General features: G+C 58.2%; 1 protein-coding gene across 1 annotated transcript; it reads right to left on the bottom strand.

Annotated features, from left to right (window-relative positions):
* Positions 1-220: 220 nt before the first annotated feature.
* LOC118697274 (PAN2-PAN3 deadenylation complex catalytic subunit PAN2) lies at positions 221-15,546 on the bottom strand. Its single transcript, XM_036399823.2, has 26 exons — positions 15,524-15,546; positions 14,252-14,538; positions 13,235-13,404; positions 12,282-12,402; positions 11,596-11,673; positions 11,234-11,501; positions 9,826-10,168; positions 8,806-8,902; positions 8,219-8,338; positions 8,007-8,126; positions 7,801-7,929; positions 7,492-7,691; positions 7,036-7,178; positions 6,667-6,773; positions 6,177-6,275; positions 5,700-5,776; positions 5,067-5,208; positions 4,690-4,827; positions 4,083-4,142; positions 3,909-3,999; positions 3,657-3,814; positions 3,389-3,532; positions 2,418-2,597; positions 1,288-1,381; positions 1,008-1,205; positions 221-504 (listed from the first exon to the last, which is right to left on the bottom strand). Exons 2-26 carry the CDS (start codon positions 14,522-14,524, stop codon positions 470-472), a joined length of 3,585 nt encoding a protein of 1,194 aa, XP_036255716.1. The 5' UTR covers positions 14,525-14,538; positions 15,524-15,546; the 3' UTR covers positions 221-469.
* Positions 15,547-16,826: the final 1,280 nt, after the last annotated feature.

The following is a 16,826-nucleotide window of genomic DNA, read 5'->3' as shown; positions in this document are numbered from 1 at the left end:
CCGGATTGGCTCCTCCGCACCACGTCCCCGCTCCCAGCCCCGGTCCCGGTGATTCCCGCCGTGTCCCCGGTACCAGCCCCGCTCCCTGCTCTGTGCTCGATCCGGGACCTTCCCGGTCCCGGTCCGCTTCCTCCGTGCCGTGCTCCCAACCCCAGCCCCGATCCTTTGTGCCGTGCCCCAGTCCCGGTGCCGCCCCCCGGAGCCAAGGAGGACACGGTCGCACGGGGGTCCGAGGCTGCTTTATGAGGGCGCCCGGTCCGGCGGGCGAGCGGGGCGGGGGTCGGGCAGTGCTTCCCGGTACCGGCAGGGAAAGGCAGGGGAGCCCCGGGGCGCCGGGCCCGGGGCGGGGTCGGGCGGGTCGGGGACAGCCCCGGGCCCGCTGCTGGTTCCAGTTCCACACTCTGTGTCCGGTCTGCTCCCGGTGCCGTGTCCGGTCTGCTCCCGGCGCTGCTCGTCGCGGGGGATCCGGTCACAGGGCCAGCACCGGCGGGAACACGGCCCCGTCTGGGGGGACAGCGCGGTGACAGGGGACATGGGGACATGGGGACATGGCAGGGGAGAGGGGACACCGGGAGGGGAGAGGGGACACCGGGAGGGAGGACACGACAGGGGGGACAGGGGACACGGGGATGAGAGAGGAGACATAGGGAGAGAGGGGACACTGCAGTGGCAGGGGACACTGGGGGGAGAGGGGACACCATGGGGGAAGAGGGGACACGGGGACATGGCAGGGGGAGAGGGGACATGAACGTGAGGGGACACGGGGAAGGGAGAGAGGACACTGGGGGTGAGAGGAGACACTGGGGTGACAGGGGGACAGCAGGAGGGGAGAGGGGACACTGCCGGGGGAGAGGGGACACGGGGACATGGCAGGGGAGAGGGGACACTGGGGTGACAGGGGACACCGGGGGGAGAGGGGACACAGGGGTGAGAAAGGACATTGGGGTGAGAGGGGACACGGGGAGGGGACAGGGGACATGGAGGAGGGGACAGCGGTGCCATCTTACGCTTGGGGCTGCTCTGGCTGTCGGGCTCGGGCACCTTCCAGTCCAGCTTTCGGCCCTTCTCGTAGAGCCCCTTGAGCACCTTGCGGAACTCCTCGGGCTCCGCGCCCTGCGGGCTCAGCTCCAGGTACTTGCGGTAGAGCTGCAGCGCCGTCCGCGCGTCCTCGATGCTGTCGTGGGTCTCCCCCTGGATCTTCAGGTCTGCGGGGACACCCCCGGATCAGCGGCGGGACCCTCCGGGAGGGCCCCGCCCCTTCCCGGATCCCGGAGCTGCGGTACCGACCCAGGAAGTACCAGGCGAGGAAGCGCAGGGAGATCATCCTCTTCCTCGGGATGTGGAACAGGTACACGGTGTCGATCACCTGGTCCTTGGGCACCTGGGGGAGTGGCACGGAAATAAATATTTTATTAAAAAATCATTCCGTTAGGATGTTTTTCTCCTGAGAAGATGAGAGGCCTCAGAAATTAAATGTAAGCAATAATTATCTGATGCTGTGGAATGCAACAGGTGCATCTTTGATTGGTCTCAATTTGATTAATTTAATTAATGGCCAATCACAGTCCAGCTGTCTCGGACTCTCTGAGAGTCACAAAATTTTATTATCATTCCATTATTTTCCTTTCAAGCCTTCTGATGAAATCCTTTCTTCTATTCTTTTAGTATAATTGATATATTTTAAATTAATATATGATATATTAATATAATTATGATGTATTTTAATATATATCAGAAAATAATAAATCAGCCTTCTGAAGTATGGAGTCAAGAGTCTCGTCTCTTCTTTCTTGTCTCTTCTATTCTTTTAGTATAATTTTAATATAATGTATATTACATATTGAATATAATATTTATATATATTTATTATATATATTAAATATATAGTATATATATTTATTATATATTTTTAATAAAATATATATCATAAAATAATAAATCTGCCTTTCTGAAACATGGAGTCAAGATTCTCATCTCTTCTTTCTCGTCTCTTCTATTCTTTTAGAATAGTTTTAATATAATATATATTCTATATATATTATATATAAATATATAAATAATATATAAATATATATAAGATATAAATAATAATATGTATTATTTATAATAATTTTCTACAATATATAATAACATAATATAATGTATAAATATATATTAAATAAATATAATATCTATTTAATAGATTATATTAATTATATATTATATATTATATATATTAAATATATAGATTTATTCTATATGTTTAATATAATATATATCATAAAATAATAAATCTGCCTTTCTGAAACAAGATTCCCATCACTTCCCCTGTTGGGGTTGCCTGCAAATTCCCCAGGGGAGGGGACAGGGTCCAGAGACCCCTCCCAGCCCCACCCCAGCCGCCCACCGTGGCCAGGGAGGGGGGGTCAGGTTGTCACCATCAGGTTGATGACACGGAAATCCTTCTGCAGCCCGTGGCCCACGAACTTGACTCCCACATCGATGAGGAAACGCAGCTTCAGGTAGGTGGATTTGAGGGTGGTCAGGTGCTTGGAGGAGATCTTGGCATCCAAATCTCCTGGCTTGATCCCGGAGTATTGGGTCAGGTAATCCACCACCTGTGGAGATCAGGGCACCTGGAAGGGGCTGCAGGGACCAGGGGCTCTGCCCCCTCCTCAATTCCCCTCTCAGCACCCTGGGGAGGGGGCTGGTGGTGTAGGACAACAGCCCCAGGTGGCCATGGAGGACATGGGAGTGCAGGTGAGGACATGGGAGTGCAGGTGAGGTCACCAGAGGGCACAGGGGAACACCCAGGTGTCCATGGAGAGCACCCAGGAGTCCATGGAGAGCACCCAGGTGTCCATGGAGAGCACCCAGGTGGCCATGGAGAGCACCCAGGTGGGTGGGTGTCTGAGTGAGGTCACCATGGAGGACAGAGGGGAGCACCCACGTGTCCATGGGGAGCACCCAGGTGGCCATGGAGAGCACCCAGGTGGGTGGGTGTCTGAGTGAGGTCACCATGGAGGACACAGGAGTGCAGGTAAGGTCACCAAGAGGGACTAAGGAGTGCCTGGAGAGCAGCCAGGTGTCCATAAGGGTGCACCCAGCTGTCCATGGGGAGCACACAGGTGTCCAGATGTGGTCACCATAGAGGACAGAGGAGTTCATGGGGAGCACCAAAGTGTCCAGGTGAGGTCACCATGGAGAACCCAGAGTTGTCCAAGTGAGGTCACCACAGAGAACACACAGGAGCCCAGATGAAGACACCATGGAGAACCCAGAGTTGTCCAAGTGAGGTCACCATGGAGAGCACACACATACCCAGATGAGGTCACTGTCACCTGCAGAGCAGGCCCATGTCCCTCCTGGTGGCCTGGAGAGCAGCGTGAGGCCACCTGGACCCCCATACCTGTTCCTGGGTGGAGATGTAGTCGTCGATGAAGGGCACACCCTCGTTGGGACCCTGCCCACGCACGCAGGTGATGCGGGCCACCGACATCTGGCTGGGCTTGATGGTGGACTTGGTGCCATCACTGCGCAGCTCGGCCTCCTCCTGCCACCAAGGACCGGACACGTGGTGACCAACAGCCCCAGAGGGTGACAGGGGACACGGGGAGGGGAGAGGGGCCATCCCTGCTCCCTGTCCCTTCGTCCCTTTATCCCCAGAGCTCCCCCACCTCGTTGAGCGTGACGAACTCGGCGTCCAACCCCACCAGGTCTCCAGCTTGGGGCATCTCGTTGAGCATCAGGGGGATGAAGGTGGCGTGGCACTTGCGCTGCTTGCGGGCCAGGGACGCCTCAGCCAGGAGCACGCTGGCCTCGATGGGGTTCTTGACTGTGCAGGGAAAGGGGAAGGAGCTCAGTGGTGCCACCGCGGCGGCGCCACCGCCACCACTTCCACGTCCCTCCCGGGGAGGGGGGGCACTCACTGACGAGGTTGTACTTGGAGTTGAGGTTCCTCCTGGCATAGTAGAGGATGGCTGGAACCTTCCAGCTCATGTCAAACTGCACAGCTTCGCACTGTGGCGGGGGAGAGGGGACGCTCAGGGACAGCCCTGGTGGCTCCACGCTCCACGAGCAGCGGAGTCACCTCGGGCGCTCACCTTGTCCACAGGCTCGATGAGGAAGTCGTTGAAGAGGTACCACTGCTGGTGAGTGACTCCCTGAAGGGGGGGAAAAAGCACAAGCAGTGACTCCTCTGCCTGCTTACCAGGGAAAGGAGGGTGTGACTGTGCCATGTGGGAACCCCCGCCCTTCCTGGGACACCGTGGGGAAATCCCTGCTGCCCTGGGTGGTGACAAAGGACGAGAAAGGATTGGGCTGGACGGGCTCTGGGCTCTGCCCAGCTCCTGAGCAAAACTCCAGGGAGATGCAAGAGATAAGAGACAGGGATGGAGACTTGACACACTCTGGGAACTCCTGTCTTGGGCATCTCCAGCAGAAACCAGGACTGCCCAGACCAGCCCTTTCCTCGGGAAGGGAGATGACGTCCCTGCCCTTACCTGGAAGTACAAGGACAAGCTGGCACCGTGCCCGTGGCCAGGAGGAACCAGCTTGAATGGGTGTGGGAAGAAGATTTCTTCAACCCTTCCCTCCCCCTGAGGGGCCCCAGCAGCTCTTGGCACGTTCAGCCCAAGCCCTCCACACTTGGCTGGGAGATCTCAGAATGAGATGGCAGATCTGCCTGGTGGGGGCCCAGCAGGGTCTCACCTCCTTGCGTTGGTGGTAGGTCTCTCCCACCTTGATGTGCCCCACCAGGCTGCCCCCAGTGCGGGAATCCAGGATGTGGACAACGGTGGCCATGAGGTCGTAGACGTACACGGACTCGGGGTCGTCTGTTGGGCTCAGCTGAGGGAGGAATTAGGAATGCCTGAGCCCCCCCCCCTCCCCAAACCACCATTTTTGGACATTTCCGTGCTCCCCTGAGCTATCTCCTCATCATCTCTCAGCAGAAAGTGGTTCTGAGGCAGCTCTGCTCCCACAGCCCCACGTGCCTCTGTCACTTCAGCCACAGAATTCATCCCCGATTCTGTGACTTCACCTGTGGTGGTTCTGTCACCTCACCCACGCTGATTTTGTCACTTTACCTCATCGGTCTCGCTCCAGTTGCTCACATCGAGCTCTTTGCTCTTGGTCAACCTCATCTTGATGGCGTGAGGGATCCAAATGTTCTTCAGTTCCTCCACGGAAGGATACGAATGCCCCGTGTCGGGGTTCCCCAGATCCTTCCTGCACGGGGAATCATGGAAAGCTGAGCTGGAGGGAGGAGATGTCACCCAGGCCAGATGATTTTCTGTGATTTTCTGTGATTTTCCTGAAATTTCTGTGGCAAGCTGGAGCTGGCTGGAGCAGGACTCTGGGAGAGGTGCTCAGCCAATGTGGTTTTGGGGCTTTTGTCAGTTACACAAGGGGCACAAGGTGGGTGACAAAGGGGATGTGGTGCAGGTTATCAAATTAACATTATTTACATGAGAAATATCCCAGAGAAACACCCAGGAGGTGTCACTGCTCAGAGGTGCCACCCCAGGAACAGAATCCTAGAATCCTTGAGGTTGGAAAAGCTTTCCAAGGCCATCAAGTCCAACCTCTGGCCAATCCCCAGTTTGTCACCCAGACCAGAGTGCCACAACCACTCATTCCTTGGCCACCTCCAGGGATGGTGACTCCCTGGCATGTTCAAGCTCTTTCCACGAAGAAATTCCTCCTGAATTGTCACCTACCAGTCTCCAAGAGAGATCTCCTTTCCCTTGGTGATGTCAAAGCCTCCTCTCTTCATCATGGCTTTCTGAAAGGAATACTGGCAACGAAACACAGGCAAGCATCAGCACACGGTGACAGGCCAGCCCTGGGGACACTTGGGTGACAGCCAGGCCAGGAGCAGGGAAAATATTAAATATTAAAGTTGGTGACAGGGAAAAAAAAAACAAAGGAAAACCCAACGTCCCAAGGTGCTCCCGGGGGGGCTGGGGGAAGGACAAAGTCACTCCTGCAGTCCCTTCAGCTCTGCCACGCCAGGAGATCTCATCTTTTCCGATTCCAAAGGTACAAACCATGCCCCAGGCATGACCCAAACTGCACCAGGTCCTCAGGTGGAGGGAGAGAGGCCAGAGCCAGCGAGAGCAGAGTGAAAACCTCGGCGGGGCCGGGCACCTCAACCCCAGCGTGCCGGGACAATGGGCCCCGAGTGTCTCCCCCACCTCAGCCTGTGTCTTCCAGAAATCTGCCTCCTTGGAGCTGTTCACCTCACAGTTAATGACCAGCACGTCTGGCAGGCAGCGGATGTTCCTGGTCTGCACCTGCAGGGAAGAGGGAGAGGTGGGAATGAGAGCACAGAGAAGGGTTTGGGACATCCGAGCGGGATTTGGGACATCCGAGTGGGATTTGGGATATCTGAGCGGGATTTGGGACATCTGCCACTGCTTGGGCTTCCTCCCCTGCCTGCCTGCAGTCTTGGGGGCACTTCCAGGATTGCAGAGCTGCTCCAGCAGCTCTTCTCTTGGCGGGGGGAGGTTGTTTCTCCCTGCTGAATCCTTGCCCCTGTGAGAGGAATTCACAGAGCCCAGGAAATACCAGGAACCGAATTTCTGGCATCCACTCAGGAGGTTCCCCAGTGACTCAGGGAGAAACTGCCCCACTCATGCCCGTGTCCCACAGCCCCTCGTGCCTGTGCCCCCTTGCCAGCCTCACCGTGGGCTGGTACTTCTCACAGTTCTCACACCAGGCTTGCGTGTTCTGCTCCAAGCAGATGCTGCGCTTTAAAATTTGGGCGAACTCGTAATCCTTGGCTGGTTTTTCTGGAGGGAGAAAGGAGAATAACGTCACCTCCCCGAGCACACAAACCTTGACCAACTGAGCTCAGCCAAACCTCTGGGGTTTTCCTCGTAACCACCAACCAGAAGGTCAAGCCCCAAAAGTGTCTTTTGAAAGCCAAAAGCTCGGCTGGTTGGAAACCCACCCCTGGAGCTGAGGCAGCTCCTGGTTGTGGGTGTGCTCCAGCTGGAAAAAATCATGGATGCCAAACCCCACCCAGCTGAGGGGGCTGGGCCCTGCTGTTACCGGTGCTGTCGGGGTAGGAGAGGGTGAAGAGCAGCGTGGAGGACACACGGACAGTCTCCTTCCCACAGCGGCACATGCTGCAGTTCTCCATCTCACAACTGAACAGCTGCCCGATCACAGAGTCCCCCGAGGAGCCAAAGCTGCTGGAAAAACAGCACTGGGATCAGCAGAGATCCCTAAGTTGGGGAGCCACAGCTCCCAAAATCCTTCAGATTCAGAGGAATCAGCCATCTGAGCTGTCCCAACCTTCCAAGCCCCTCCGTAAAGCCTCAAAACAGGTTGTAGGGGGCAGAGGCTCAGCACAATGTTCAAATATGTGAAGTGCTGTAATTCCCACGGATCCCTCAAGGCATGAGTGGCAAGAGAACGTTCCAAGGGATGGGTGGGGTCTCTGGTGAGCAGTCCCCCTCCCCAGCTTGGCTCGTTCCCTGTCCCATCCCCATGGCAGGGCCTCACCTGCTGCCAGCCCCCCTGTAGGCCTGGGGTCCCTCCTGCTCTTGGGTTTCCTGGTGCAGCTGAGTCAGGATGAAGCGGTTCCAGCTCTGAATCAGCCTCCCCAGGTTCACCTTCCCCGTGGCTTCATCTGAATCTGCCAGGATCAAGCCCAGAGCCGACGCCTCCGGGATGGTGCGGAAAGCCCGCAGAAAATTGCTGCCCTGGGCATGGGGCAAGAACAATGAGAACAATGTCCCCAAGGTCAAGTGACAGGAGTTTCCATCTGCCTGCCCAGCACCACACCCTTGGGCAGCCCAGCCCAGCACAGACCTGGCAGGGATCTCCTCTGGACAAATCCAGCATGTGGAAGAGCAAGCCCAGCTCACAGCCCAAGCAGAATTCCTTCTGGCACAGGTGGTTCTGGACCAGGCAGCGAACTGGCTCCAGGAAATACAGGACCTGGGAGAGAACCAGCACTTAGGGGGGCTCTGGGGGGTCACACACAGGGGTTTGGGTGGGACTGGGGCAGCTCCCACCTGGATCATGCAGTTGCAGTAAGCGTTGGGAATGTGGGGCTCCAGCCCTGCGAACAGCGTCTTGTTGTAATGCTTGAAATCAAAATCCTCCAGCCCCAGCTTGGAGTATTTGATGGTGACCTGAGCAGAGATGTGACAGGTGAAAAAAACACCTCCCCATGCATTCTTTTCCCCATTGTGCCCCAGAGCAGCCCCCCAAGGCCAGCACCCACCTTCCTGTACTTCTTGGCCACCCTGTAGAGATGTGGCTCCTCCTCACGCCCGATCGGGGACTCGGGGACTTGGCTGAAGTTGTCAAACTCGTTGTCCATCTCCTTTAACCTGTAAGGAATCTTGGAGCAGGGAGAGAGGAGAAGGGGTGAGCAGCTGAACCCTGAGGTGGGGAGAAACCCCACAAGCAGCTCCTGGGCTTTCCTGCTTCCCTGAATGAGCAAAGGGATCCACCAGAGCACAGTGGGGCCCTCCCTGGACCTGCACCTTCCTGCTGGCAGGGATTTGTCACTGTGGGAAAGCACAGGGCAGTGTTTCCCCAAGGCTGAGGGACGTGCCATGAACCTCCCAACAGCTCAGACCTTCCCTGCTGCCCTCAGAGCCACGGAGGGATGGAGCTGGGAATTCCAACTCCATCCCTCTCCCTGCTCAGGAGAAGCTGCCACATCCAAACTCCACCTGCACCACCCCGAGGGAATGGGATGGGATTCCTGAAACCTGGGGGATCCCTCAGCACGCACAGAGCTCCATCCTCTCCCAGGCTGCAGAGTTCTACCCTCCCAAAAATGCCCCTCCTGGCAGTGGGTACCTGGTTACGGAGCTTGGTCCTGGGGTTTGGGGCGTAGCCGATGAACCCCACCTTCTTCATGGTGCGCAGGATCTCGGGATCCACCGGGGGGGCTCGCCTGGAAACACCCCCTGGCTCAGAGCAGCATCTCCCACCCACCCAAGGGGGGCTCAGGGACCCACCCTGAGGGGGTCCTGAGCATTCCCCCCTCCCCAGGTTTTCATTTTTCATCCCAATAATAGGGAAGCAGTGCTGAGCACGAGGGTTTTAGGGGTAGGAAGAGGGAAAAGGAGATTCCACAGGGGCAGAGCGGAGGCAGGATCCCACTGGGAGTGGGAGGGAGGGAGGGAGGGAGGTTGGACCATGTCCCACCATCCTCACACCTGCACAGTCACACCTCCACCACGGGAAACTCATCTGGTGTTTCCCAGGCAAGCAGGAATGATGCCTTAGGATTCAGCTTTTATATTTTTCAGACCTTGTACTGCTTCAGTGTGTAACTCTACAACTCCACAGCCTGTCAGCTGCTGTTCTCTCATTTTATTTACATGAAACAATTCCTCTCTGAAACCCAAGGACACCTGACTCAAACTCCTAGAGATGTAAACAACAGTGAATTGAGGGGGGGCAAACTTGGAGTAAATAACTCCACTATCTCAGGCTGTAATTGGAGTAAGTTAACTCCATTGCCTGAGGCTGTAATTGGAGTAAGTAACTCCATTACCTGAGGCTGTAATTGGAGGAAATGCCTCCATTACCTGAGGCTGTAATTGGAGTAAGTAACTCCATTACCTGAGGCTGTAATTGGAGGATTAAACCCTGATATGTAAATGCACCAAATTTATAAAAGTGTGAAAAACTCACATCTTGGGTGTAACCTCTGTGCGACTTTACCCAAGGTGCACCCATTGAAATCCTTCAATAAAAACCTGCTTTTAATTTAATTTAATCCCTCTATCCTCTGTTTTAGGCATGAGGAAAGAGAGGGACTGTGCCAGAGTGGGAATCTGGGAATTCTTTCAGTGGGAATTTGGGAATTACCTCGGTGCTGGGGCCGAGTTGGCGGCCGGCCAGTCGGAGAGCAACGCGTCGCTGGTCAGCGGCACCGGGATCAACGACAGAGGCACCAAATCCTGGTTCCAATCCAGGTGTGGCAGCGTGTCCACCATGCAGGGCAGGGCAAAGTCGGTCTCACGGGAGTAGGCGTTGAAAGTGACCTCTGGGGAGTCAGCCCAGAGGTGGACACAGCCCTCAGAGTCACCAAAAGCCAGCGCCTGCTTGCTGGCGCTCACGTCGAAGGTCATGATGAGCGGCCCCACGGTGTTGACGTGGAAGATGTCGGCGGGGTTGGCCAGCCCGGTGGGCTCACAGAACTGGCACTGGCCTGGGGAGGAGGGAAAATGGGGAAATGTGGTGCTAGGAGTGGGTGGGAGGCAGGATGTGATGGCACGCGGGGGGCAGGATGGTGGATGTGGGATGGCGGCGCTTGGGTGAGCGTTGTGGAGTGTCCTGGGTGGGAAGGGAACTACAAGGAGCAAAGTGCAGCTCCTGGTCCTGTGTAGGACAAGCCTAAAAGTTTCCCAGTCCCCAAATCCAAGCACCTGAGAGTGTTGTCTCTGACCTCTCAAATTATGGAACATCCTGAGCTGGATCATCAAGTCCAACTCTTGTTCTTGCATAGGACAAGCCCAAAATTTCCTCAAATCTCCAAATCCAAACACCTGAGAGTGTTGTCTCTGACCTCTCAAATTATGGAATATCCTGATCTGAAAGGAACCCACAAGATCATTGAGTCCAACTCCTGTTCTTGCACAGGACAAGCCCAAAATTTCTTCAAATCTCCAAATCCCAACACCTGAGAGTGTTGCCCCTGACCTCTCAAATTATGGAAAATCCTGATCTGAAAGGAACTCACAAGATCATTGAGGACAACTCCCAGCCCAGCACAGGAAAACCCCAAAAATTCTTCAAATCTCCAAATCCCAGCACCTGAGAGTGGTGTCCAAACACTCTAAAATTATGGAAAATCCTGAGATGAAAGGAACCCACGTGGATCATTGAGTCCAATGCCTGTTCTTGCACAGGACAACGCCAAAAATTCCTCAAATCTCCAAATTCCAACACCTTAGAGTGTTGTCCCTGACCTCTCATAACCCATAAACCTCATTAACCCCATAAACCCCATAACCCCAGGTTTTGGGTTAGGCTTTTCCAGATTATGGGGAGCATTCCTGACACTCCTGGATGCTCCAAACCAGGGAAGGCAGTTCAGGCTTTGCCCTGGGTAAATAAAAAACCCCAAAACGACCCCACAGCAGTGACAGGGGAAGCAGTGAGAGGTTTTGTGCTCGGGCAATTTCCAAGGACAGATAAAGGGGGGAGAGAAAGATTTTAGAAATGGAATTTTAAAGAATTTTTGATAGAAATGTCACGCCCAGCATGACCTCACCTGTCTGGGAGATGATGGCCAGGCGGGAGGTGTAGGTGGGGATGAAGCGCAGGAAGAAGGGGTCGATGTGGACCTGCAGGGGGGTGGTGGCCCTCATCATCCTGAGGTCATAGACCTTGAGGAAACGGTCACAGGCCAGGCCGTTCATGCGGCTGGAGAAGCCACAGGTCACCAGCAGGTTCCCGTGCACGTCAAAGTCCGACAGGCTCCCGGAGTGGGCGTCAAACTCGTGCTCCACCACGAAGGTGCGCAGGTCACGCAGGGACACCTGAGAGGGGAGGGCCTGGCTGTGGTCACCCAGGCTCTGGAGGTCTGGGAAGAGCTGAAATTTGGGGATTTTTCCCTCCCTGAACAGGGGTTACCTTGCCTGAGGTGTGGCCGCAGAAGAAGAAGCGGTTGGATTGCCTCATGATGGTGATGCCGGGCACCTCCACAGTGTACTGGGAGAGAGGTGGGGAGGGCAGAGATCAGCAAAGGGCAGGGAAGGGCAGGGATGGGAGCAGGGATGGGCAGGGATGGAGCAGGGATGAGCAGGGATGGGCAGGGATGGCCAGGGATGGCCAGGGAAAAGCAGGGATGGGCAGGGAAAAGCAGGGATGGACAGGGAAGAGCAGGGATGGGCAGGGATGGAGCAGGGATGGGCAGGGATGGAGCAGGGATGAGCAGGGATGGGCAGGGATGGGCAGGGATGGGCAGGGATGGGCAGGGATGAGCAGGGATGGGCAGGGATGAGCAGGGATGGGCAGGGAAAAGCAGGGATGGACAGGGATGAGCAGGGATGGACAGGGATGGGAGCAGACATGGGCAGAGAAAAGCAGGGATGGACAGGGATGGAGCAGGGATGGGAGCAGGGATGGGAGCAGGGATGGGAGCAGGGATGGGAGCAGGGATGAGAGCAGGGGTGAGAGCAGGGATGAGAGCAGGGATGAGAGCAGGGATGGGCAGAGAAAAGCAGGGATGAGAGCAGGGATGCCCAGGGAAGAGCAGAGATGAGCAGGGAGGAATCCCAGAGCAAAGCTCCAGGGAGCAGCCCCCAGCCCAGCCACACCTTCTGTGTCTCCTGGACAGTGTTGAGGTCCATCTCCAGCACATGGTTCTGCAGCCCAGCCACCAGCAGGGTGTTGTTGTCCGTCAGCAGGAGGCTGTGCATGTCCTCGGATTCGTCCATGCTGGGGGACAGGCAGGACACCCTGAGACCCCTGAGGCTCCTGAGACTCCTGAGAACCCTGAGATCCCTGAGACCCCTGGGAATCCTGAGGCTCCTGAGAGCTCAGAGACCCCTGACACACCTGAGATCCCTGAGGCTCCTGAGACCCCTGACACCCCAGAGACCCCTGAGGCTCCTGACACCTCAGAGACTCCTGAGACCCCTAACACTCCAGAGATCCCTGACACACCTGAGACTCCAAAGACCCCTGACACCCCTGAGACCTTCAACATCCCTGAGACACCTGAGACTCCAGAAACCCCAGACACACCTGACACCCTAGAGTCCCCGACACACCTGAGACCTCCGACACCCCTAAGACTCCTGATGCACCTGAGACCCCTGCAAACCCAGAAACCCCTGACACACCTGAGATGCCTGAGATCCCTGAGACCCCTGAGACCTCTGAGACCTCTGAGACCCTGACACACCTGAGGTTCCTGAGACCCCTCTGGCAACCATGGGGTACGTGGGGAGGTGGGGGAGCTCTGGGGAGGTTCTTGAGAGGTTTGGGAGGCTCTGGAGAGGTTTTGGGAAGATCTGGAGAGGTTTTGGAAGCTCTGGAGAGCTTTTGGGAAGCTGTGGAGACCCCTGACACTCCAGAGTTCCTTGAGACCCCTGAGACCCCTGAATCCCCAGAGACCCCTGACACCCCAGAGACCTCAGAGACCCTGAGGCTCTTGCCACCCCGAGACCCCTGACACACCTGAGACCCCTGACACTCCCCACACCGCTGACACACCTGAGACCCCTGAGACCCCTGTCCAGCCCTTGGAGGGGCCAGGAGCACTCACAGGTAGTCGAAAATGATGAGGCCTCCCCGGGACAGGTACTTGAGGTTGGATTTGGTGAGGAAGAGGACGCCGTTCTCCAGGCTCTGGATCTGGCGGATGTCGTCGCTGCTGTTCACCTGGAAGGAGGAGTAGCGCTCCAGAGTGGGCCCGAAGAAGGAGGTGGCGTGGCCCTGAAAGGAGAGGGGACAGGGATGTCACAACCCCATGTCCCAGTGCGTGTGACACAGCCGAGTGTTGCTTCATCCTCTGCCAGATCCTGGATTTTCCAGGTTACGGGGGCATTCCTGACACTCCAGGGAAGGCAGCTCAGGCTTTTCCCTGGATAAACAAAAAATCCCTGCATGTCCCCTCTGCCCTGAAAGCAGAGGGGACAGAGATGTCACAACTCCATGTCCTGGTGGGTGTGACACAGCTGAGCCTGACTTCATCCTCTGCCAGATCCAGGTTATGGGGGTTTTCCCCTCTAGAGCTTCCAAAACCTCTCCAGAGCTTCCCACAACCTCTCCAGAACCTCCCTAAACCTCTCCAGAGCTTCCAAAACCTTCACAATACCTTCCAGAACCTCCCAAAACTTCTCCAGAGCTCCCCAAAACCTTCTCAGAACTTCTCCATAGCTTCCCAAACCTCTCCAGAACCTCCCAAAACCTCTCCAGAGCTTCCAAAACCTCTCCAGAGCTTCCAAAACCTTCCCAGATCTTCCCAAAACCTCTCCAGAGCCTTCCCAAACCTTTCCAGATCTTCTCAAACCTTCCCAAAACCTCTCCAGAGCTTCCAAAACCTCTCCAGAGCTTCCAAAACCTTCCCAGATCTTCCCAAAACCTTCCCAGATCTTCCCAAAACCTCTCCAGAGCCTTCCCAACCCTCTCCAGATCTTCTCAAACCTTCCCAAAACCTCTCCAGAGCTTCCAAAACCTTCCCAGATCTTCCCAAAACCTTCCCAGATCTTCCCAAAACCTCTCCAGAGCCTTCCCAACCCTCTCCAGAGCCTCCCCAGAGCTCCCCCAGCTCCCCACGTACCCCGTGGTTGCCGACCCAGAGCATCTCCTCGTGCAGGTCGAAGTGCGCCACGGCCACGGGCACGCCGACCTCAGAGACGGCCGTGTGCAGCTCGCTGTAGATGCCCTCCATCAGGGGCACGGGGTCGGGCACCGGGAGCCCCTCCAGGGCCACCCCCTCGGGGTCCAGCTCCACCAGGTTGGGGTTCAGGTGCGGGTCCAGCACCGGCTCCAGCGCGGGGTGCAGGGGAGGAGCGAACTCGGCCAGGGAGGGGTTGAGGCCCTCGAAGTTCATGGTGGGTCCTGGACCTGGAGAGGGGGGACAGAGGGACAGGGGAGTGGGTCAGGGACAGCTGGGGGGGCTGGAACCGGGGATGGGATGGGATGGGAACTGGGATTACCAGGGAATGGGATGGGGGCAGGAATGGGGGTGAGGGGTTGAGGCCCTCGAAGTTCATGGTGGGTCCTGGAGCTGGAGAGGGACAAGGGGTGGGTCAGGGAGAGCCAGGGGGAGCTGGAACCAGGGATGGGATGGGGGAACCAGGGATGGGACGGGGGAACCGGGCATGGGAACTGGGATCACCAGGAGCGAGGGGCAGGAACGGGGATTGAGGGGCGGGAACGGCAGCCGGGATCTCCGTTCCGGTGGTGAGGGGCAGTGCTCGGTAGGGCCTGGGATGTAAAGTTCCTGCCCCAGGGGGTGATCAGAGCCTGGGCATGGACGGGGGAAGGGGCTGGGGTGGTCCCTGGGCACCGGGCACCATCCTTGGGCACCGGACAGAGATCCCTGGGTACCGAGCATGGGTCCCTAAGTACCAGGCAGGGGTCTCTGAGCACTGGGCACCGGGCAGGCGTCCCTGGGTACCGGGCACTGTCCCTGGGCACCGGGGACGGGTCCCAGGACACCGGGCACTGATCCCTGGGCACCGGGCAGCATCCGGGCTAACCGGGAAGCAGCCCAAGATGCCAGGCAGCCTCCCGCGGATACCGGGCAGTGCTCCCAGAGCACGGAACAACCTCCAGAGGAAGCAGGCAGTGTCCCAAGGCACCGGGCAGTGTCCTAAGGCACTGGGCAGCCAAACCGGGTCCCGCCCCGCCGCACCCCCAGGGCTCCGGGCCAGCTCCGCACCCTCCGCCTTTATCACCGCGACCCCACACCGATCTCGCCGGCGGGACCGGCGCTATCAGCGCCCGCAGTCCCAGGAGTGGTGCCGGGCGGGGCACACGGGGGGTCCCGTCCCGACCGAGCCCCGGAGCCGCCGCCAAACCCACACCCCGCCGCGCCCGCCGTTACCGAGCCGCCGCGGGCAGAGCCACGCCGGGGCCGCGCTGCCGGGCTCGTCCCGCTGCGCCGCCGCGGCCGGGCCGGGGCCGGGGCCGCTCCCGCCGTCGCTACGGCAACCGCGCCCCTTGCCCGGTAAACCGGGGCCGCCCCGCGCCGCTGACCAATGGCAGCGCAGAGCGTCGGGGTGTTGACCAATCAGCGCCCGAGGAAGGCGGGACTATGCAGCGCGGCGGGACGGGGCGGCGCACGGGACAAAAAGGCTGCGATCGGCTGGTTCGTGGCGGGGGAGCCCCGGGGAGAGCCCCGGGGAAAGTCCCGGGACCACCGGGAGCCTCTCGGAGCCCCTCGGAGCCCCAGGCGCTGCTGAGCCGTGCGGCGGCTGCGGTCTATGGGGTCCTACGCAGCGTTCCCGGTTACCTACGAGAGCCTACCGTGTGTCACGGAGCAGCCCGGGGCGTCCCACGGTGCCCGCGGGTGTCTGGCACCCCTCGGGGCCCCCAAGCGTCCCCAAGTGTGCCGCGCAGTCCTTGGCATTCCTACACAGCGTGCACGGGGGTCCCACAATGTTCCAAGGGGTCCCTCAATGTCCCCTAGGGTCCCACCGTGTCTCCAGTATCCCATGGGGTCCCCAAAGCGTCCCCAGATGCCTTTCAGTGTCCCTAAGTGTCCTTTGGTGTCCCTCAATGTCTCCCCCCGTCCCCGGTGTCCCTCAGCCCCCCCGATGTCCCCAAATGTCCCCAAATGTCCCCAAGTGTCCCGGCCGTGTCCCCTCCCCGCTGCCCCCGTGCCCGGCCCATCCCCGCTGCCCGCGGCGCTCCCGGTGCCGGGGAAAGCCGGGGGCAGCCCCGGCGGGCGGGGCGGGAAGCGCCGAAGCCGCCGCCACGGAGCCGCCGAGATTGCGGCAACACCGCCCGGCCCGGCCCGGCCCGGGACAACGGGGGGACAATGAGGGGACACCGAGGGGACACCACGGGGACAATCAGGGGACACTGGGGAGATACCAGGGGACACCCGGGAATACCGAGGGGACACCGAGGGGACAATGGGGTGATAACGAGGGGACACCCGGGAACACCGGGGGGACACCAAGGGGACACAGAAGGGACAACGTGGGGACACCGGGAAGATACCGGGGACACCCGGGAACACCGGGGGGACACCAAGGGGACACCGGGGGGACACCAAGGGGACACCCGGGAACACCGGCTCGGACACAGCGGCACCGGAGAGCGGCCACGCCGGGGCTCCGCCGCTCCCCGGTGCACCGAGGGGGCGCCCGGTGCTGCCGGTGGCTCCCATCCCGCCCGGAACT

Source organism: Molothrus ater, chromosome 30 (genome assembly GCF_012460135.2).
Source record: "Molothrus ater isolate BHLD 08-10-18 breed brown headed cowbird chromosome 30, BPBGC_Mater_1.1, whole genome shotgun sequence".
Taxonomy (NCBI): Eukaryota; Metazoa; Chordata; class Aves; order Passeriformes; family Icteridae; genus Molothrus; species Molothrus ater.
This window is presented reverse-complemented; position numbering and strand designations above follow the sequence as displayed.

Excerpts from the sequence above, each read along its gene's own strand:
- LOC118697274 (XM_036399823.2), bottom strand. The coding sequence starts at position 14,524 with ATGAACTTCGAGGGCCTCAACCCCTCCCTGGCCGAGTTCGCTCCTCCC. Across the intron at positions 10,169-11,233 it reads GGCCATCATCTCCCAGACAG|GCCAGTGCCAGTTCTGTGAG; the intron begins GTGAGGTCATGC and ends CCTCCTCCCCAG. Across the intron at positions 1,382-2,417 it reads TCCGTGTCATCAACCTGATG|GTGCCCAAGGACCAGGTGAT; the intron begins GTGACAACCTGA and ends CCACTCCCCCAG.